Genomic DNA, 22,637 nt, shown 5'->3' on the forward strand with positions numbered 1-22,637 from the left:
TTTTTTTTTTTTTCTTATCTGGTTATATTGATTCAGCAGGTGCTAAAGTACATAATGAAACATTATTTTATAATCTTGCATTGTTCAAGATTTTGGATAAGATGATGGAAACCTTTTCAATGAACTGGCATTATCTAGCATTATACCTTGATTACTTGGGTCCATTGCTACATAAGCTTAAGGGATAGTCCTGCCCTGCCAGAGGGATTCCAGGAGAGGAATATGATGGATGTAGTCCAATTTAGGACTCAGTACGATTGGGCAACTAAAGGAAAGGCAAAATATTAGTCTTTGAAGCCATCGGATCTTGTTCCCATGGAATTTGTGGGATTCCTGCACATTCGGTCTTGTGGGTCCTTCTGTAAGGATTGACACCCCTCTGGGTGAGCTTTTGGTGAAGAAGGGAACTGTTGGATCAGGGGAAACTTAAATACTATGCTTATCTAGTACACCTGAGAACAATAGATTTATTCATCTTTAGCCATAAGTGGGATCGGCAAACTAATAGGTTCAGCATGGATTAAGGAGCACCGTAACTTGCCTGGAAGCCAGTTTTCACAGACTGAACTGCATCCTTGGAAAACTGTATTTCAAATGCACCATGCTCCGACTACGAAAATTGGTTAGATATCTCCCATTTGCGGAGCGCAACTGCAAATTTGTCTGCTGTATTGCACAAGAAATAACTTTGGACTTTAATCGCTTTGTGGCTTGCAGGGTTGGGGGAGACGCAACTTCCCTTTCTTGCATAAAGGTCTAATAACTGCCAACGTTTTAATAGGAATGTTTTAAACGAATTCTCTGTCGCTGCCAACACTTAAAGAAATAAAAAAAGGAAATAAGCGAGACCTCGGCCACAGGAGAAATTTCAGCTGGGTATGGAATCCATTAATGGATAGTGTTCAAATCTTTGAATTCCCACTTGGTTTCGGATCAAGTATTTCATGGGTACCCGTGGCCTCTAACATTAGAAAATGTGTATTATTTTTTCTATTTGTGTGTATATATAAAAGCTTGGTTTATGAGATGCATCATTTAACGACAAAAAACTAAATGAAGACCTTTATGGACAGTAGCCGGTAGGATTGGATAGACTTTGTTTTAGCAATGCATTAGTGTGATCAGACTGCTTCTGTTATTGTTTTAGCAATGCATTAGTGTGATGAGACTGCTTCTGTCATTGTTTTAGCAATGCATTAGTGTGATCAGACTGCTTCTGTCATTGTTTTAGCAATGCATTAGTGTGATCAGACTGCTTCTGTCATTGTTTTAGCAATGCATTAGTGTGATCAGACTGCTTCTGTCATTGTTTTAGCAATGCATTAGTGTGATCAGACTGCTTCTGTCATTGTTTTAGCAATGCATTAGTGTGATGAGACTGCTTCTGTCATTGTTTTAGCAATGCATTAGTGTGATCAGACTGCTTCTGTCATTGTTTTAGCAATGCATTAGTGTGATGAGACTGCTTCTGTCATTGTTTTTCATGTTTGTATTCAATTGTCTCCGCTATCAAAAGGGGTCCCATGTAACCGCAAATAAATAAATAGTCACTGGCAAATCTACCCTGTGCTCTTTTCGTGGTGCTTCATAAACTGTGCTTAGCCCCACTGTTTTGCACTGCAGAAAATGCATCTTTCCTGGAGTACTGTGACTTGTAATTTCCCCACGACCTGTTGGCATAACATTGTTTTTCTTGTGCAGATATAGAGGAGAAGGGCGTGCGTATGAAGCTGACGGTTATCGATACGCCCGGCTTTGGGGATCACATCAACAATGAGAACTGGTGAGCACTGTGGGTCACCCGTGAGGGAGGGTCTTTTGCTTGTCGGGCCCTCTACCCCGGCAGGCTAATACTTATGCAATAATCCCCTTATGCAATAAGGCCCTCGCTACACTTGGGTCTGTAACTATGGGCCCCAGGGCATTACCTGACTCTGTAATGCCCCACTGGCGATGGGATTATTGCGATTAGTACCCAAACCACACCCCGTCCTGACTGGCCCACCTCCCCCGACTGGTACTAATTAAGCTTATGGTAGTTTTGCAATGGTGGAGCACACATCAAAATCTATTTTGTGGCAATTGTTAATTCAAACCTTGTTTGGCCAAATTGCTTTGGGTAAGTGTGGTCATGTTTTTGGGGCGCAGTTGGTGAATCTTGAAACGGGTCAGAAGGCACATGGTGGTGTGTACAGCAAGAATAATAACCATTGCAATTCATTGTGAACCAGGTACAACATAACATATTGAGGCAAATCTAAAAAAAAATGCCATTTATTCAAATGGCACTGCACAAAACAATGGTAGCAAAATAAATGGATGAACTAACAATAGCCATACAGATTGTTAAAAACCTGTTAAACTAGTCAAGAGAGATGAAGGAAGATGGAGAGTGGCACTAAAGTAAAGGCAGTTGGGAAAGCATACGAGAAGGCCTGGCTGTGTATAGAAGTCCTAAAGCCCTGTCATCAGGGCAAAGAGGAGATGTGTGTCTAGTTGCGAATTTCTCAAGCAAACTGCAATTTGGCAACCAGGCAAAGATTCCTTAAGTACTGGCTTTGATATGCCCTTAACAGTCGGGTGGGAGGTTGTGAATTAATCAAAACCACTGCCATTGCTCTGGCCCATCCCCCAGATGATAGTTGTTCACCCCCTAATGCCTAAGCAGAAGGGTAATGGCCATATGAAAACCCGACTTGGTCCCATTCCCATAAGGGGCTGTCCAGCTTGAAGGGATCACCTCCCCTCTACACGAGACCAGCAGTAACTGACCTGTTGCAGCCTTGGTGGGCATTGTCAGTGAGGTATAGCTTGGGTCTCTAAGCACAGCAGGATCTGCCAAACCTTGAATTTCTGGCTGGGTCCTGCAATCGAGAGGATCTGTGTAGTCTGAGAACAATGGGATGTGCCAGTGTGGCATCAGAATGACACTCCAGTGGTTGGGGGGGGGTATCTCGGGACAGATTCGGAGACTCCCATCAGAACCGTATATAGGATCATATTGAAGCCTTGGCTGCCTACCTTACTGTACAGGCTTAAAACACGTAAGCAGGAATACTTGATTGTGTGTATATTGGGGATTGTGCTTCAATGTACCCTGCCCCCACCTCCATGGTAGATTTGTTGAAGGGGAGAGGTGCTTAAACATGGCGTAAAACACTGGTGGTAAATATTGTAATTTGTTTGTGCAATAAGGCATGGCAGAATAATAGTTGAACATGGCTGTTATGGAAGGATTTAAAATGCTCTGTCCAAGATCTTGGCTGACCTGTGCATTTTCAGGTGAACACAGAATCATGAATAGTGTGGTGAGAGAGAGATCGGTTTATATAAATTGTAGGTTATAAACCCAAGTGGCAAAAATGTCCAATCTTCAAGCCGCCCCTGTTTTTAGGCAGATCCCCTTACCTGTTCATGAGTGGGCTCCTGAAAATTGTTTCTTAAATCGGATCACCCATCATTTGAAGGGGCGATTTGACTGCATGGAAACGGTTGGTGCCCTCACCCTACGACTGCTCGATGCCCATGGAGGGCGGGGGTTTGGTGGTCTGTGTAATTGTGGTGTCTCTCTCCCTCCAGCTGGCAGCCCATCATGAAGTTCATCAATGATCAGTATGAGAAGTACCTCCAGGAGGAGATCCACATCAACCGGAAAAAGCGGATCCCGGACTCCAGGGTGCACTGCTGCATATATTTCATTCCAGCCACCGGCCACTCGTAAGTGCCCTCCTTCAGACCACTTGGGCTGTTGGCAGTGGTAGACGTCATTCATGGCAACCACTGGCAAGTTTGGGAGGAGGCGGGCGGGGATGTTTGTAGCATTAGATCATGCATTTCCAACCACGTCGACGTACCCGCATACAGACTCCTCTGTGGGTAGGGAGGATCGGGAAGTATGCAATGCACCCCAGCCCATCCACCTCCAAGCACCTTTCAGTCCTTGTTGCCCGGTAAGAGCACCACTTCAGACTTCTTGTATGAAGCTGTGTACTCTTCATTCCCACCACCGGTATGCATCATTATTTTCTGTACAATTTGTATGTGGTTTGGGTGGTGACTGTAAAGCAAGCTGAAGGTGTAGAAATATGTTTTGTAGCATTAAATAAGCAAACTGAAATGACATTAATTCAGAGTCTATGGACACATGTAGGAAACGGGTCTGTCTTGGCTGTACACCAGAATGTGATGGTAATATCAACTTGTTTGCGAGCTCCGCGTTCAATTCTATGCCTGCAGTTCGAATGTGTGTTTGGCTAGACCCGCGCTGTCCATTTGTGACCTGCTGCCTCTGAAATGGGGAGAGATCTGATGTAGGTTCTTATAGTACACGCACTCGACCACCTACGACCCTAAAGGACGCAGTGTTGAAGGGGCCTTTAGACTTGCAAGCTCTTCTTGCATTTGCTTCAAATCACTTGAGTGACGGCAAAATCATTGCATGCCACAGACATCCCAGTGCCTACAGACAGTCTTTCAGATTACAAACTTTGGTACATACCTATGCCACACATGTGTACGAATCGACGGTAGCAGTTTGGCATGACGTTACACAAGTAACCTATTGAGTGCCATTTCCCTTTATTACATTTGTGGAATTACTCGGCCCATAACAAATAGTGTTCTTTCTCCAGCCTGAGAGATCAATGTGTCTTAAAGGTACGCAGCACGGATCCTTGCCCACACTGCTGTTGCTGGAGGCCTGGGAGCCGTTATGCCCTCGATTTGCCCAAGATATTGATGCTGATGGAGGCATGGCACATCCTGCGAGGCCGCTTCCTTCATGTTGGCTACCGTGATGGTTTGGGTCAGCCCTGGGATGGCTCAGAATAGGAAGGCTGTCCATTCCAGGTGGTTTGTGTGGCAGGGCACATCTTCAAGGAACGCAGAGAAACTGCTTTGTGACACAGGAAGTTGGGAATGGCACAAGGATTTTACAGGAGATTTTGCAGTTTTCCTGCTGTTGTGAAACTGGGTTGGGTTTCTTTTTGGAGTTCATCATTGTGGTGGTAGGAGCTCAGACTGGGCAATCCATCCTTAAGAATTCCCTTTTAACCTTGCTTTGAGCGCCCCTTGGCTGCAGCACTTTTTTTAAAATTCTTGGAGCCCTATATTGTATTGGGCATTGGACCTGTTTTTTGCCCCCCCCCCCCCCCCCACACAAGAAATGTTATGTTTCTAAGGGCTGGCACAGTTAAGGAGCACTCTACCCATCTCCTGGACGATCTACAGCACACAGTGGAATTTACAGTACCCCTTCATCTATCCTATAGTATTAGGGTCTTGCCTCTTTGGGGGTTGGGGGAGGCATCTGTGGTGCCCAAAGCCTTCTGCAGCTAACCATTCTGCCAACCCAGTGAAGGGTGCATAGCCCCCCCCCCCCCCCAACCCACAAGCCACTATAACCATCTCTTGTACACGTAGGAACATTTTTAGAGGGTTGTCAGCATCTGGTTGCATTCTACAGAGAAGCAGCTAGAAGAGTCAAGGTAAACCTCAGTGGCTGTGTCCATGGGAATGGTACAATATTTGATTGGAGATGCCTGCCGTGCTCTCCCAGTGCTTCACAAAGGGGGAGCTTTCTGTACAAGGAGCCCTGATCTTGATGAAATCCAAATACCAACCTTTTACGGATACAGCAACCCATTCTAGAGATTCCTGCACACTTCACATGGATTCACCAGACTCTGAAATCCTGTAGGGTCTGTGGCAGCCGCCAGAATTCGGGGTCCTCCCCAGCCTGTTTTCCCTAGGGACTGGTTCCCCCTAACTGCCACAAGCAGTGAGATGGTTGTACCGAACATATGGTAAGCACGGACTTCAGGGGCTAAAGCAGTGCCCAGTCAAATCTGGTTAACATTACAGGGGTGGTGTTTAGCCATTTGAAGCAAAGAGGGTTCTGTGTATGTTTTGAAACAGAATTGATTTGCTTGCTAGAAAATGCTGGCGGTTGAGGTTTGCTGAGGGGTGGCAAAGTGAAAGTGGGGAGGCTAGGCACCAAAAGAGGTCGCGTGAGGAAAGGAAGGAACCCGTAAAGGCAGCCTGCTGTTAAAATGAACCTGTAGATGAGCAGTCCCCTCTTCCTCCCGAACACCCCCGCCCCCAAACCCCCCATAATCGTATAGTAAAGATCAGGGACCATGCATGGTTTTTACATGGATCCAAACTATGAACTGTGACAGGTGGGAGTGTGGCATACACCGTGACGTGAGGTTATGGCAACTGGGTCTGAAGTCGTAATGTTTTAAATGAGACACGTCCCGTTTACAATAGCAAATTCTGTATGCATGTTTTCTTTCCCGCAGAATTTTGGTAAAAATGTTGAAGTCTGGTTGTGAAGCGGTTTTGCAGATGACGTTCTGTCACCAAGAGCTGGTGTCTGGGTAGGGTGGTAATGTTGGGCATGATGGGGGCACTCCCGTATCAGTGGTAGCTCTGTTGTGCGTGCTGGGGCCACTAAATAACCAAATCCTCACTTGCAAACAAAATGTAGACAATTCACATTAACATGTCAAAACTCGGGCTAGCTCCTTGCTGGGATCCTATGGTGGGGCCATGAGATGTCGAGAGAGGGGGCTTGTAGGGTTATTCTGGTTTTGCAGCATTCTTGGTGGCCACGGTGGAATGCAGCGAGCATCTGTTCAGAGCAGCTGTGACACCAGGTGAGCATCAAGGTCATGGTTTGCCCTGGAGGTAGCCATAGGGTGCATGCTCTCAAAGGGCGGAAGCGACGATTGGCAACACAGGGCAGTGGAAGGTTGAGGGGCGGAGGTAGAGGGGGGCTTGGAGGCATAACTATTGGTATTGACCTTGCAGTTCTTTACCTCTGGGGTGGTCTACCTTGTAGGTTCTGCTGAATGGGTTTTAGTCTGGAGGATTGATACTGTAAGTTGACTGCAATTGCCCAAGTTAGTCACCTGTGAGCGCTAAAATGAGTACATTGTCCTATATCGCAAAACTCCTCAAGCAGGATATTTCGTAATTTTGTCTAAATGACGTAAACGAGCAAATCATTTTGAGGGAATTATATTTGGTTCTCTTTTGGAAGAGACTTTTCAAAATGCAATGCTTTTGAGCAAGGTTTTTTTTCTTTTCTTTTTTGGTCAAAATGCTTCCATGATTACAATTTTGTGAGTAAATAACTACCCAACTGCTGCAATATTGTGTCGCAGAATAGTTCCCCCGCCTGGTTTTCAAGTCTAGAAACAATTGTAGAAATGTTTGAAACATCAGCGATGCCAAGGGCGAGGGGAAATTCTGGATTCCTGCAAGGAAAATAAAGCTGCATGCCCAAGCATACTTTCGCGGCTGCAGGGATGGAATCCCATTTTAAACCGTGTGATCAATGGACGATGTTGACTTCCTGGCCCCTACTTCATTTATCATGATTTTGGGACTCTGAAGGGGTTTTCGTAGTTTGGAAATGTACACAAATGCCTCCACTCACACAAATCGTGGTGCAAGTACATATTTTTGATTTCTTGGAAGGTTGCAGTCTGTTTTTTTTGAATGAACTAAAGACCTAATAATCGATAAACTTTGCAACTTTCTGTAACCGGTCACGTGCTATGGATTTACAGGTATTCTGGCTGGGACAGGTATGGACCCTGCCCCTCCGCCCCCCCCCCCACCTTTTTTATAATTTTCTGCAGCTGATCGAGCTTTCTGGCTGTCCCGTTGCCTAGGGACATCAGACATTGGAGAAGGTGGTAGGTGCAGGTTGTGAAGCAGGTGCCCATCTTCCCCAGTATGGGCAGTGGTTGAAGGGAGCAGTCGGGAGCGGTGCTCCTATAATTTTTTTTTAAATTACCTTTTACAGCTCCTATACTTTTATTTTCAAAAGAAATCGTTCCGGAGTGGTTTCGTTTTCAAATAAATGTGTAGGAAGAAGTTGAAACTTGCACTACACTGAACATTCCCTTAAACAGTAGAAGCAAGTGTTTGGGGGTGTGTGTGGGAGGGGACGTGGTAATGGGGTTTGCGGGGAGTGGGTGCAGGCCAGAAGGGAACATGGTTCCCCCCTACCTCTTTTAATACACTTCGACCACTGAGTATGGGAGAGGGGTGGCTGGTGTGGCCCGCGACTACACCATGAGAAGAGGCTGCTGGGCAGACTACCTCTGTAGCTGAAGGCATGCCTAGGGATGGAGAGGGTGGAGCACTTGAGCACGAGTCTGCAGTCTACGAGGAACACCTAAAAGGTATTTGGGCGCACTTCGAAGGCCCCAAAGTAATGCCTTGAGCGTTCCAGTCTAATCCTTTTTTTAGAGCCAACTCTGGTGTTTTTAGAAACGTATTTATAGTGCATGATGTTTGAATTGCACTAGTACCACAGCCTATATAAATTACTGGCCCTCCTCCGATTACAATTGATGCAGTCTGTTGGCCCATCTAGCCCCACATTGGCTCCCGGTGGCTAGGCGCATCATCTTTAGACTTCAGTGCCCCATACACCTTCCCCCGGCTGCATGCTTCCAGGACTCGAGTCTGAACTTCTTAGCCCCCTGCTTGCCTCACTCTAGCACGCATAATGTTTAACATTGCAGGAGCCTTCTTTGGAGCATCCTCCTTGTCGCATTGAGAGACCTCGGTTATCAAGACTAAAGACAGTCCTCCTGCAACTAGTAGTTGCTGTTCCTGCATAAGCACTATATGCAATTTCTTGCAGGGAATCACACAAAAATGTCGACCTGAGAATTGCGACAGCCGAAAATGCTGACTTATTTTTTTTTTTTTAAATACCCCCTTACACCACATATATGTGGGGGTATAGGATATTATAGTAAAATGGGGCATATCTATGTGGTGCAAAGAGGGTTTAATTCAAAAGAAAAGTCACCATTTTTGGCAATTATGTGTGGTCTCAGTGATCACATAGATCCGGAGTTGTTGAATTGATGCAACCACACCTTGCGGTGACTGTACTTTTCCTGGTGCCCTGCCAGCTAAGCTATTGGCATTTCTTTCTGGATTCGTCCAAGTTGTTTCCATTTCAGAAAATTGTATTCTGTGGGAGATGAGTCCTTTTTTCTGAACAAAAAATTTAATTTTTCCTTGAACCTAATTGCTCAGTTACAGTGGTAGCATCACTTACAAGGCTTTGTGGTCTTGCTCAAACGGGGGGACGTGAGGGTACAGTGTATTTTGGGGTTCTTCATGGCTGGAACCCGTACACTGGATTAAATATTCAAATTGATACTTTTTGTCGGCATTTTTCACAGATCACCTCAAAGAACAAACCACCTTCTAGATGAGGTTAAGTGGTTTTTAGATTTTCGAACTGTGGACATCCCTCATTCTCTAACCTTGGGATTGGCATTTCCACCCAAGCCCAGGTGTCCTTGCACCTTATTACCTAAAAGTTATAGGTGATTGCATAAGGGCAAATGCCTTCTCTGTCTAGACTTGCTCTGAGGACAATCCTAGGTGAAACCTAGCAGGGACCCTAGTTGGATAGTGCCTTCCATCAGTTTGGCTACTTGCCTTGTCTTCCATGCCCTTCTTCTCCTTTCCCTGGATCTTTCTTTCCCTTACCCTTTCTGCTGTTCTGCTCCCCACCCATCTTACTTCACCCACTGTCTCTCCCCCACCCCCTCTCTCCGTACCACAACTTTTAGCTACTGCAGTCTTGCCTCCCTTGGGGGGGGGGGACCTTCCTCCTTCATCCTCTGCACACTCCTCCATCCTGCCCATAACACCTGATGAGGTCGCTAAAATGGTCTGCTCTATGAAAGTCTCATCCAAACGGGTGCTTCCCCTGCTCTTCTAGAGCCATTAAGGACAAATCTCCTCACTCACCCCAGCCCTTTCCGACTCTGTAACCACTCTTTCACCACTGGTTCCTTACCTCTTTCCCTCAAGCACTCCCTTGTGCACCCTCTCCTATTAAAAAAAAAATAAATAAAGCAATCTGACCTTTCCTGCCCGGCTATCATCCCATTTCCACCTCCTTCCTGGGTAAAGTCCTGATGAAGTTGGCCCTCCGCCAACTGACTCTCCATACCAAACTTGTTGGTTGCCTCTTGACCATCAATATGGATTCCAGGCATCCAGAGGCACAAATTGCTCTCCTGAACACACCGTGAAGACATGCTCGCAAATCCTGACTCTAATTCTCCTGCTGTTCTTATTTTCCTTGATCGCTCCTCTTCCTTTGACAAGGTCAAGCACTCTAGCCTCATAAAATGGCTCTGAGATACCCTTGGTATCACAGACCTGGCAGTGAATTGGTTGACCGCTTTTCTCACTAACCACTTTTCCCAGTTGCAGCTGGACCCTTACTCCTCCATCACTTCACTCTCTACCTGTGGTGTCCCTCAGGGTTCTATCCTATCGCCATGGCTCTTAAATATCTATGTATCCCCCACCTCTTGCTCACCTGATCTCCTCATTCTCCCCTCGTTACCAGTGTTGTGCTGATGACACATGGCTTTCCTTCTAACTTTCCTCTACCACCTCCTCTTCCCTCTCTCATTCCTGAGTATCTTCCCGCTTTCCAGGCATGGTGTTTGGGTAATTACCTCTGTCGTAATTTCAGTAAGATGGTGAGCATTCCTATTGGGACTCCGGTCCCCTGTTTTCCCTCCTACCCTCTGGTCTCCCTCCTTGGGCCCTCTACCTTCACCATCCCTTGAGGCCAAAAACCTCAGTCAACTTTGTCTCTCTCACATCTTGGACCTTGCCAAGAAGGCCCATTTTCAGCTTCGCCTCCTTGGAGGCATTCTCCCTTTCCTCGCCTTCTCCCAGAAGCTCAGTGTCTCTAGCGCTCTGGTCCTCTCTGGGCTGGACCACTGCAAAAGCCACTTCCGCAATCTCCCCCTTTCCTCCATACGCCCCTTCACCTAATCCAGAATAGGGCGGCAAGACTTATCCTTGGCTTCAAGCCCAGGGACTGTATCCCTCCACTGGCTCCTGGTGGCCGAAAGGATTAAACGCAAGACCCTCTGCATCATCCAGAAGGCTTTCGGGGGCCTGAGTCCACGTGATCTCCAACTCTCTCTCTCCCTAAATACTTCCTGCTAGGGACCTCTGCTCCTCTAACTCTGTCAAACGCTTCTCCAAGAAGAGTGGGGGGCAGGTGTCTCTTTGTCTCTTGCTTCTCTGGAACAGCCTCCCTGCCCCTCTCAGACTTGAGCCTGACCTCTTTAAATTCTGGAAATCTCTCAAAACTCTGCTTTTCTCTGCCTCTTTCTCTTCCCTTCCCTGCTAACCACCCCACTGCCACAGAGACTGGTAGCCTGGTATCTTCATGGACCTCCAAGGTTACCAGGCTCTCGGCCAGTCATCACCAGTACGCCCCCCCCCCCGCCCGACCCTCTTCAGCACTGCCCTTGTGGGCCCCCGGCCTGGCAGCTGTGCATCTCACTCCTTGGGATCCCTGAGCCCAGCACTTAGCCAGTGGACTCCTCCTCCCCTGGGGCCACTTTGCACTTCCTGCCTGTGCTTACCAGAACTTGTCCATCTCCAATTCCCTCCTCCCCACCTCCCTTCCTAACCTCCTGCAGGTCTCTTCACTGCAATTGCACGTCCGAATGCCACAAGACCTAGACAAACATGGTCCTACTATTTCCTTTTCTTGCATTGTATGTATGCCCCTTGCCCCTGCCTCTCATTTGCTTTGTGGCACTTGGAACCACGATTTTATTGTATAAGCGCCCGACAAATGATCAATTGATAAACATTACTGCTTTTACTTCTCCACTTCTACCTTCAAACCTCTACTACTTCACAACACCAAGTTCTCATTAGCCCTCCTTTCATTCCCTTCGTCGCCTTCAGTCACTCCCTACTCTCCTAGTATCACTTCCACTTACACCTTACACGTGTGCTCAAAATACGCTGCCACTTTATTTCACTGGCCAATACCTCCCCTTCCCTCAATTGCGTCCATGCTCCTATCTTCAGTCCTTCATCCTTCTGGTCTCTTGATGAGCCACTGCCTCCTCTGACCTCACCCGAACAACCCCGACCTTCCTGTTGTCCCTGAAATCCTCTCTCTCCTATCTTCACATGCTCTTCCCTTCTGATTCCTTGGGCCAATTGTTCTCTGCCTTCCCTGCTTAGAAGGTGCTGCAGATATCAAAACACATAAAAGGGGGTGTAAGCTCCACCAGTTCCTCTTTTGTGTGGGGCCACTGTGGATTATCACTGACAGCCCACTGGTCCAAGTTCTGGGCATGGCAGTTTTTGTGAAAGAGCTGCTCTGTAATTACCTTGATAATTGACAACACCCTTCAGTGGATCTGATACAGATGAGGTTGATGCAAGGAGCATGTGGCAGCATGGCACGGCCTTGTCTGTACTTTCTGCTGGTTCTATGGTGGTATGCTGACATTTGGGGTGCTGACACTGGGTAACCCTGGAGAAGCTCCTGTGGCCTGTTGTCTCTTCAATCCACCACTGGGACTGCTGGTATCTGTAGTTCGTTTGAACAAATTGTGGGGAAATGGCCACGTATGGGGTGAATAAGAGTGAAAATGGCACCAATTACATGGGTACAGCGACTGCTACCTTCCTCTACTGTGGTAGGACTGGCTTCCACCCTGGTAGACCTCCCACCCGCTGAGTGGAGGTTCCCTACCCCATCTTGACCGGGTCAATCTACTGTACCGGTCACATCAAAAAACGGATTTAGTACATCCCAGTCACTGCAAAACTGGTCTAAGAAATAAATTCATTGCCTACCTAACAAAGCCGGTGTACTTGGTTCACTTGAGCACATCTTAAGTCTGTCACACGCCACTCCCTTCAAGTAAATCCATCCTTCTCCAGCAAACGCCTTTTAAATGTGCACCCTAAAGTTTTTTTCACTCCAGAGCCATGATGATCCATGTTAACATACTCTGGTTATCGCAAGCCTCACTCCCTGCTTTAAACCTGAATCTGCTTGCATACCATTTTAAAGAAAAAAAAAAGAAAAAAAAATGTTATCCCTTTTTCCCACACGATGCAACGTTGTCCCTTTTTTTTTTTTTTTTTTTTTTTTTTTTTTTTTTTTTTTTTTTTTTTTAACCCTCATCCTCTAGACGATCACCTCCCTACCCCTGGTGCGAGCCCACTAAGGACTGTTTTGCTGCAGTATGAAAGCTTTGTAAAGCAACGTGCATAATCGGTTGCATCACGTTCCCTTAGGTTATTTGAGGAGATTAGCCAGCCGCGTTGTCTTTCTGGCATGCCGGATGTTGTAGATTCGGGCTCGTGGACTGACATTGAACACTTTCTCTGTCCATTGCACTGATCTTCCAAGGATCAACATTTTGTGAAAGCCAATATCTCCTTATGACTTGACAATGACCTCTTCTGCTGTAGGGGTGACCATTGCCTTGCATGGAAAGGGGGACCACAGTACCGAAAAACTAGTTTCCAGGTAATCTGCAGCTTTGTGCAAGTTGCCAGAAACCTTAGGCAGCATTGGCGACCGTCTTCCTTGGCTCTGGTTCAACTTTAGAAAGTAAGCAAGGCACATCCTCCAATGCAGGAAAGGGATTTGCATTTGCTGATTGAGGAGTTTAACAAAAGTACACACAACACAAAGGATTAGGTACCACAGCCAGGATTATCCAGTTGATGGAACATACACCTACTGTACCACATCTTTTGACCTGGGACGCAGGAAACAATATTACAAAGAGGTTCATGATGGCAGATCTGGTCTGCACTACTGTGCCATTGGTCCTTTCTCAGTGTGCTTGGGGACAATGGCATAGCTGCCTGAAATAAATTGCGCATTGAAGTGGCAAACCAGGCCCCATTACGTTCTGATCTAGCAGTTGCAGTCCCACTCAAGAGGGAGCCCTTAGGCCATCTCCCAGTAGATGTCAATGTCTCCGTGCCGACGTGGGTAGCCATACACCGTGAGGCGGTTCCACCTCTTGCTTTTCCTCTACACCCCACAGATGTTCCTCCTTGGCTGCCGACACCAGCATCCTCCATTGAGAGGGTAGGGGTGTTCTGAAGCAAGGCAGTGGGAGAGCAACTCTGATGCTGCTCACGCTCCAATTGATGAGGTAACACGCGGTAAAGCGTTCTTTTTCGGATGGAGGCAAAGGAAACAGATGGTCTGTGCAATGGGAGAGAGCAAAGACCCTGGAGATGGAGGCCCATCTAATAACAACCAGGCGTTTCCCCTGGAGGCCGCCAGTGCCCTGTCCCACAAACCAACGAATACAGCGGTGGCCTGACCGCCCTCTTTAATGGCCCGTTTTCCTGTCTGGCGAGCAGAGGCTTGTGTGAACCAAACAGTATTGTGCAGATCCAGCAGGTCTTTGGTTAATATTAAAGATCTAGGTCTTTTGATCCTTCCTTTGTGGCTAGAGCGCTAATATGTAGACCAGTCATTTTTTGAACAGCTTGTTGGTGCTGTTAATCCTGTCATCCCTAAATGTTAGTTGCCCTATCTTCACTCCCCTTGGGCACACGGGTTTGTGTTTTTCAAGTCTCATGCCTGGGAGTCCCGCATTTCTGTCGTGTTTGGATGTTGCAACTTGTCCTTTCAAGGTCCGTGCCCGATTCAAATAGAAATGCTCTTGTATCCATTTTATTGGCTGGTAATGTCATTGATTTTGGAAAAGGGATTTGGTTCTCTCAGTTGTTACAAGCGGAAACACTGAGGTTCCATGATGTAAACTTTCCGAATGTGCTTCCCTAAGTGTGCCACTACTCTCCTCTATACAAGTGCAAGTTCCCTTACCTTCCCAAGCGCACCCTCTTTCCTGAGGTCTGCAACCTGCAGCTCTGCAATACGGCTCCCATAATTCTTCATAGGCTATGCTGTAGTACGACGTAAGACGCATCTAGAGGGCCAAACTTTGCAGACGCCTGCCCTATGGGTATCGTCTCAGGAAAACCTTTCTGGGGGTCGTGGCACCCTGCCTTGGGCTCACGCTACCTTCATTTCTTGGTCTGAGGCATGGATTTAATTCCAAGCATATTGCAGTCGGCGGACCTGAAGTCCATTCCTGCCTAGTCCCATACAGCCTTGGAGTGGCAGAAGCGTCTAGAAGCCCGTAATGACCATAATGCACTGTTGTAGGGGCTTCAGTTAAGGCCCTGGAGAGGGATCTGCACGCCACCTGGACCACTCCCCCTCACTTTAATGCTGGAACTGTGCTGTGAAGTGGTCCGTGGAGTAACTCTCAATCGTGGTGATCGGGGAGCGGCATATTTGGGTTCACGTGCATGTCTGGCAGTTCAAAGGGTTGCACAGAGGGGAAGGGTGGTACCTGGACACCCATTAACAGAAGGATGCAAACTCAGCCTGGTACCTTCTGTGCCAAGATGATGCAATGTATCACTAGCCCAATAAATGTGCCTGGTCCTTCCACAACGTGTAGTATGAAACCAATTGACCTTCAGGTGTTTGGATGTGGCCATTAGCAAGGGATGGCCTCGCCTCAGCTCCGTGTTGAAGCATTATGCATTGCATGCTGTCTGTCTAAATTGGGATGTACCTCAACGGCTGCCTCCAGTGGGCCGGACCGTTCTTGCGACCACACGCCCTCCCGCCCAGACATGTTTAGTAGGCATATAGGAATAAATCGGCATTTATAGGTGTACTTCCTGTATTTTCCATTGTATGCTTGAATTCTGCAGCACATTTATTAACTTATCTAGTTTTTGTAATGCTTACTGCCATACTTCACAGCACTGGTGTTGGTACGCATTATAACTAAACCAGAGAACAAACTGATTTGGCCCTGGACTAGAACATATGCACAATGTGAGGACACCCCATTACTGTACCCCCAGCAGCAAGAACCTAGCACACAGAGCTAGATCTCCTGCAGGGTAACGCAAGCTGTGCAGATGTGTCTGACCAGTGATCTGCCCACACTCCTGTCTGCAGGAGGAAGCGCTGCCTCGGGTTCTCGGGAGAGAATGCAGCCTCCACCCCGTTGCCAGTAAAACCTCACGGTATAGGCCGGCTGGCAGGCCACGGTGTTCTCTTGTAACTTGCTCTGAAGCAACATACAAAGGTGGTGTGCACAGGCCATGGTGAAATAGACATCTAATTGAGGAAGTGTGTTCTCTATTGTGCTTATTGCCGTTGGTGCAATAGTGTTTTAACCCAGAAGAAAAAACGTTGGTACGGAGCTTGATCATTGTTTCCACAATGTGAGTCTAGACCCTTCCTGGGCCCCCAGCAGCATGCACCCAAAGTAGCACGTTTGTTATCCCACACGTGAACAAGGGCTCTGAAGACCACACACCTCGGGCCGTGGGGGGGGTGGCGAGGGTGGGTGGTGATGATTCTCCTTATTTGCAACTCTTTCGATGGAAATGGACCCCTACACCTTGAGGCCTGCCTGTGCCTTGGTCATAAAGCTTATTAGATGTTTTTAAATGGTCATTTAAAAGTTTGACCACCCCCAATGGCTGCTTTATTTGCGCTGCTGTGTATTGACCATAAAAACCATTTGGTGGTGATGTGCAGTTATTAACCCCATCCTTCCATTGCTTTAGTTGGGTCCGATTTTTGACACAGAATTAAGCCCCAAGGTGCGGCTGATGGTATGCTCATATTCTCTTGCGTGTACACAAACAAAAGGCGGCATCACTGTACACTCGACTGTCATCATCACTGTTGTATACTCTTGCCAACTCTGATGCGCCTTATACTACAACCCTGTACGTTCTATACCTAATATGGAATTTGTAAATTCCTCTGCGCCACCATGCAATTCTGTAAGCCTCTGTCCATTCTTTAACATGTAAATGCATAACATGTAAAGTTGTAATTTCCACTGTACCACATTATGTAACTTTGTAAGCTTAAAATATCCTTTGTCTCTGCGCCCTGATACCTCTGGGTCTGGCGCGCTACAAATAAAAAACATGCATGCATTTGCTGGTTAAAGGCCGACTTCTCCAGCAGGTACTGAATAATCAGACCCCTTTTACCCTGCGTTCAGCTCCTTGCTGCGAGACGGAGTATTGTTGGAGATTCATGAAGTTTAAGGTGTGGGCTCGGGTTATGCAGCACTGATCACAGACCAATGCAGGAAGGAGCAAGCCCCTATACCTCTGAGGACTTACTGTGACGCAGCCTTCAAACCTACAAGCCAGAGATGGAACTAATGTCCTGGTCAAGCCTCCATCACTTGGTGCCATTGGTAGATGAGTAGAAATTAAAAGCAAGGATTGAGCTGGCAATACCGCCCCCAGTCCAGAAAGAAGAACAAATCGGGTGCGACTGCTCGTTGCATCTATGAAAAACGGCTGCAAGTAGTTTTATATGCCCTCATGCCAGGCAAATTGATCACAAATGGACCTACATGGAAAACCAATTGGGCTTTTAATGTTCCTTTCTGACTTTTCCCTTATTATAATAAAAATAAATACCCAGAACAGAATAGCTGGATGTGAAGATCAAGACCGCACCACATACCAGAGCTCCTAATTTGGTGCTGTATGCCTACGTACATGCTATGGACTTACTTTACACTCCCCTTTATCCATCGCTGTTGGACCCTACCTATGTCATTTGGAACTAGTGAGTTACTTGCTTTGGTTGTCTACTGCATTTTCAGTTTGTCGCCGCGGTGAAGTGTTCTACCATTTGAACTTCAATTAATCTTCTAGCGGCATTGATGTCACTGACTCTTCTAGTTCATAATTTTGTGGCGAGGAGACACGCGACATCTCGGCAGACCCTGAGGGCGAATTGCAGGTGCAGGCTCGAGCTTGGCACTGGCTGAGCTTGTGAGCAGCCAGCAGGAGGTGGCACCCACGACCTCTGGCACTGGTTATTGATTAGAGGGAGGACAACAAGGCAGGGGGTGCAAAAAACAGGCCCCAATTTGAGGGGAGCAGGAGGCGGGCCGCTGTGGGCAGGAGCCAAGCAAGGCAACAGCCCAATATTGGTGCCGCCAATAAGACTTTCCACACCATCTCATATGGGAGCAGGCATTGTTTCCTTTTGGGCAACCAGAACCCCACATTTAGTGGAAGCCATCCAACATGAGTAAGATTGTTACATGCAGACGCCCCATACCCTCACCCTGGATGTGGCTGTACTTGTGTACATGAGCTGCTTTTATACAGGCTATGCGCATCACACACTGTGTCCCCCTCAAAAGCCAGAGAGCGAGAGAGATCTTGTTGGACTGTACATGGACGCGCTGCTTTTGTTATGAAAGTGCAGTGTGCCATGGGACCTAAACCTACTGATGTGGAAGCACATGCTGCAGACCTTGTCCGGTGTGGATCTTCCGGCCGCTGAACGAAGAGCCCATTTACCCAGCCCACATTGCTGCTCCTCTATTGGCTGAGCACACGTCCCTCATTAGACATGCAGCCACGTAATGCATGTGCTGAGCCAATGGAGGGCAAGCAATGTTCCCGGCACGAAAGACTTTTGTAATGAAGTGCCGCCCACTTTGTTTCCAGTTGCTTGAAGTGGGCCGCACCATTATGAAAGTTGACCCCACAGTGGGTCACATATGGGCTGTGGGCCGTAAGTTGTGCACCCAAGAGCTAAATCTCTTATTCTCCAACATGGGGATTGATTTGAGGACCTGGCATTTTTATTCCTCCAGGTGGGCCCTTTCAGATAATCTGCCCCATTAGCATGCATGATGGTGTCTTCAAGCATCCATTTAGTCACACATTGTGACTAAGTATCTGCATGAAGCCTTTGGGAGCTCTGGTTAAAGGTACTAGTACCTCCATCCTCCAGTATGAGGGCAACAGTCAATCCTATCAGGGGGGGGGGGATCATCATTGGTGGACATTCATTGCCTCGGTACGGCATCCATGCCCTAGGGAACTGGATGCCCGTTTGTTTTCTTACCTTCAACCCTTTTTAAAATGGAATTCCTTCACTCATTTGCTAGATTTTTTGATTTGTCCTATTTTCCTCTGTGCTTGTGTAGACACTCCGTGTGAATTGCTCTTATCCCGGTCTCTTCAGTTCATTCACTAGGTTTTGATTTGGAATCTTCGCTTAATTTATGCCCTGAAGCTCGAAGATAACCTAGTCCTGTTTCCATCCACTCTGTCAAAGTGGATAAAAAAAATATGCGCACTATGGTTCAAGCTAATTTTGAGAGTGGATGGTTTAAATTCTCTCCCCACTTTTTGTTTCCACTTGAACTGTTGCTTTTACGCGCAGCAACAGTTAGTGGTGGGTGCCCGGAAATGTGACCGGATTCTTCCTATGTTATCCCAACTCTTTTTCGTTTTAAAGTAGGCTGCGGCTGCCCAGCTTCTCTTGGCTATGCCAGTTTGGCTGACTGACAAACTGAGCTTAGCAGGTCACTGAGGTGCAGCAAGCCATTGGGAGACTGGACATCCAGAAATGGTATGCTTTGAAACCAGCACGCGTTTTCATCACTGTGGCATTCTTTCCCGATCCTCCACCTATGCGCCCACCACTGCTGGAGTTTTTACTATTTTTAGACTCTTCATATTTGGTTTGTTATGAAATGTTATGGTTGTTCGACTTGGGTATTTATAAAGTGTTTTTATCGAATCTTGTACCGAGCTCGCCTGTCTTCGGGCAGGGCAGAGCTTTAAAAGGACTCTAATAAAATGGGCTTTGATATGTAACACTGCGCATATTCTACCAACATAGTGTTCATGAGGTGTTTTGGGCATCTTTGGCACCGACCACCCTCCTCCACACCCACCAACTTCGGATGAGTCAAGCGGCTCAGTGAACACAGAGTATGCCCACGGCTGAGGCAAGCATTAGAGGACTTGTCCCTGTGCTGGGTATGTAGGGAAGTGTGGTTTCCCTTTTTACAGAACTGTACCCTGCTGCTCCTGCCCAGTGGGCCATGCACATGCTAGACTAGGGAACATTTTGCTTCCCCAGCCCTTGATGGCCCATTGAAGATGCAGGCTGGTGTGCCCAAATGCGTGTGGGGGAAGTGCACCTGCAACCCGTTATTTTGCATTTATATAGCGCCTTATATACCATTGGTATGGTCTGAAAGCTGTGGTAGGTTGAACGCACTAGGGAACCGAAGTTCAGATCAGTAGAGCGAGTCAAAAGGTGCGTGTGAGCACCGGGTATGTGTGCAGCTTGTGTGGTATTCGTGTAATAACCGCTGATTAGCGGTAGGTGTGGCGGTTGAGAGATCAGGAGTATGTGTTTGTTCTGGCAGGAATTATCCAGACCGGATGTGGCTGCATTAGACCTGAGAACGCCTGGCTGGAGTGTGTAACCAGCAGTGTTTACTTAGAATGATGTGGAGTGAGCGGCGGATGTTGGTATGAGAACAGTTATACCGAATGGTGTCATAGTATCTCTGTGTTCTAGTTGAGTGGTAATGTAGAGGAGAGGGTAAGCGTGGTGGTGTGATATGATGGGTTATATTCTCTTTCAAATGTTCTCTGCATTCCAAACCATACTATATACGTCACGCAATTCAATGCGCTACAGTCCGTTCCATGCACTCCTACCCACTCCATGCACCCCAGTCTGCTCCATACACTCCGGTTCGCTCCATGCACTCATGCACTCATGCACTCATGCATTCCAGTCCACCCTGTGTACTTGAGTCTGCCCCACGCATGTACTTGAGTCTGCTCCACGCATGGCCTCTTGTCAGCCCCATGCTCTACGCATTCAGCACTTCTACGTACTCATCTATTCTACTCACTCGTCAGTACTGGATGCAATCTGTGTTGGTTCTACGTACTCGTCCGCTCTACGCAACGCATCCGTTCACTCTGGGCACTCGTTAGCTCCATGCACTCATCCGGTTTATGCACTCGCCCCCTCTACGCACTCGTCCCCTCTATATTCATCCGCTCTATACATTCGCCCGGTCTGTACATTGATCTGCTCCAGCGGTCTACATACTCACTGCACTTCCGTATTCATCCGCTATCCACACTCATGCGCTCTACTTGCTTCTCCTGCGGATACCTGCAGATGTGACCTGGAGCTGTCACATGTTCTACATACTCATCCGCTCCACATACTCATCTGTTCTACACACTCATCCGGTTTACGCTCATCCGTTCTGCACATTCATCTGTTTTACGCACTCCTGCGTTCTACTTGCTTCTCTGTATTTACGCACTCATCCGCGCTACACGCTTGTCCGCTCTACACATCCAGTCGCTCTACACACACATCCGCTCAACATGTTCATCCATTCTATACACTCATCCAATCTACTTATTCATTCGATTTCCACTCTCATTCGAACTATAGTTATCTGTTCCTCCACTCATGCATTCTTCCACTCAGCGCATTCATCTGTTTCACCTGCTCCATTTCTATTTCATCCACGCCATTCACTTTGTTCACTCCTCATGCATTCTGTCCATTTCAGTAGTTTAACTCTCTTTACTGTTTCTGTATGATTTACTCTTATTAACCATTTCACTGCTTTGATCTACTTTATTTGTTTAATTCTGTTTGTCCTTCTAGTTTATTTTAGTTGTCAATTTATCGCATCAGGTAGTTTGTTGGATTGGTGTCATTGAGTTGCTGTTAGTCTGTTTGGGTTAGTTTGGTACAGGTTGGTTTTAGGGGAAGAGCCAGGTTTTCAGCAGTTTGCGGAAAGACGTTAAATCCTCAGTTAGGCGGATGTGGGGCGGGAGTGAGTTCCATAGCGTGGGGGCCAAGGCTGAGAATGATGATCCGCCTAACCTGACTGACTTTGTCTTCGGTATGACTAGGACGCCGGCTGAGCTTGATCTTAGGGTGCGTAGGGGGGTGATAGGGTTTTAGCTTGTCTTGAAGATATTGAGGTCCGGTTTTATGCAGTGCTCGATGTGAAATGCATATGGTTTTGAAAGTCAACCTTCGGGCTACTGGAAGCCAGTGCAGCGTCGTAAGGGCTGGGAGATGTGGTCTCTTGGGCCAAGCGCAAGTAGCAATTTGTCTGCCGCGTTCTGTGCCCTTTGGAGTTTATTCAGTTGGTACGCATGGATTCCGAGGTATAGGGAGTTTGCGTAGTCCAGTCTTGATATAACGATTGATTGGGCCGCGGAGAGTTTGTTGGGAAAGGAGGGAAAGGAGAGAGATGCGCCTAAGGGTTTTAAGGTGGTAGTGGCAGGACTTTGAGACGTTGACTTGGCGCAAGAGTGTTAGGTCAGATTCAAGGGTGCATCCAAGTTTTTTCCTTTATTTGGAGGGGGTCGGTGAGTTGCCCATGGCGGATGGCCATGGTAGAGGGTGCGGAAGAAGGAGTTGCCACATACCATGATTTCCGTTTTGGAGGGGTTTAACAGGAGGTGGCTTTGGGTCATCCAGAGTTGTGTGTCAAGGAGGCAGGAAGCCAGGTCAGGTCGGGAGTTGGGTTTTGAGTTCAGGAGTTTTAGAATTAGTTGAGTGTCGTCTGTGTAGTTGTAGCACATTGGTGGGAGGGTGATCAAGTAGATTGAACAGGGGGGCAGATAGGCATGCGCCTTGTGGAACTACCGTGTCTTGGGAGTTATAGGTGGAGAGTATCGCATTAACTAGTCCTATAGTGGCAAGATGGTAGCACTCTCTTTCACCACTTCAGATGTGGAAACCAAGAAACTCTCCTTCCTTTCTGTTTGCATGGTGCTCTGGAGCAGAAGGGCTATCTTTGCAACGTCTGGAGCGGGTAAGGCAAAGAAAAAACCTTCTGTACCTGTGCATACAAGCAAGGAGCTGTATTAATAATGTGTCTGTGAATAGTCAGTGTGCATATAGT

At 47.3% G+C, this 22,637-nt stretch overlaps 1 protein-coding gene across 11 annotated transcripts in view; it reads left to right on the plus strand.

Moving 5' to 3' along the window:
* SEPTIN9 (septin 9) overlaps window positions 1–22,637 on the plus strand; it is a 948,816-nt gene that overhangs the window by 892,588 nt on the left and 33,591 nt on the right. For all 11 annotated transcript variants that reach the window (XM_069654625.1, XM_069654626.1, XM_069654628.1 and 8 more), the window contains 2 exons: window positions 1,702–1,783; window positions 3,580–3,717. In XM_069654625.1, coding sequence (XP_069510726.1) covers window positions 1,702–1,783; window positions 3,580–3,717 — 220 coding nt within the window. The remainder of the gene's footprint in view (window positions 1–1,701; window positions 1,784–3,579; window positions 3,718–22,637) is intronic.

This window comes from Ambystoma mexicanum, chromosome 3q (assembly GCF_040938575.1).
Source record: "Ambystoma mexicanum isolate Mex_15411 chromosome 3q, UKY_AmexF1_1, whole genome shotgun sequence".
Classification (NCBI taxonomy): Eukaryota; Metazoa; Chordata; class Amphibia; order Caudata; family Ambystomatidae; genus Ambystoma; species Ambystoma mexicanum.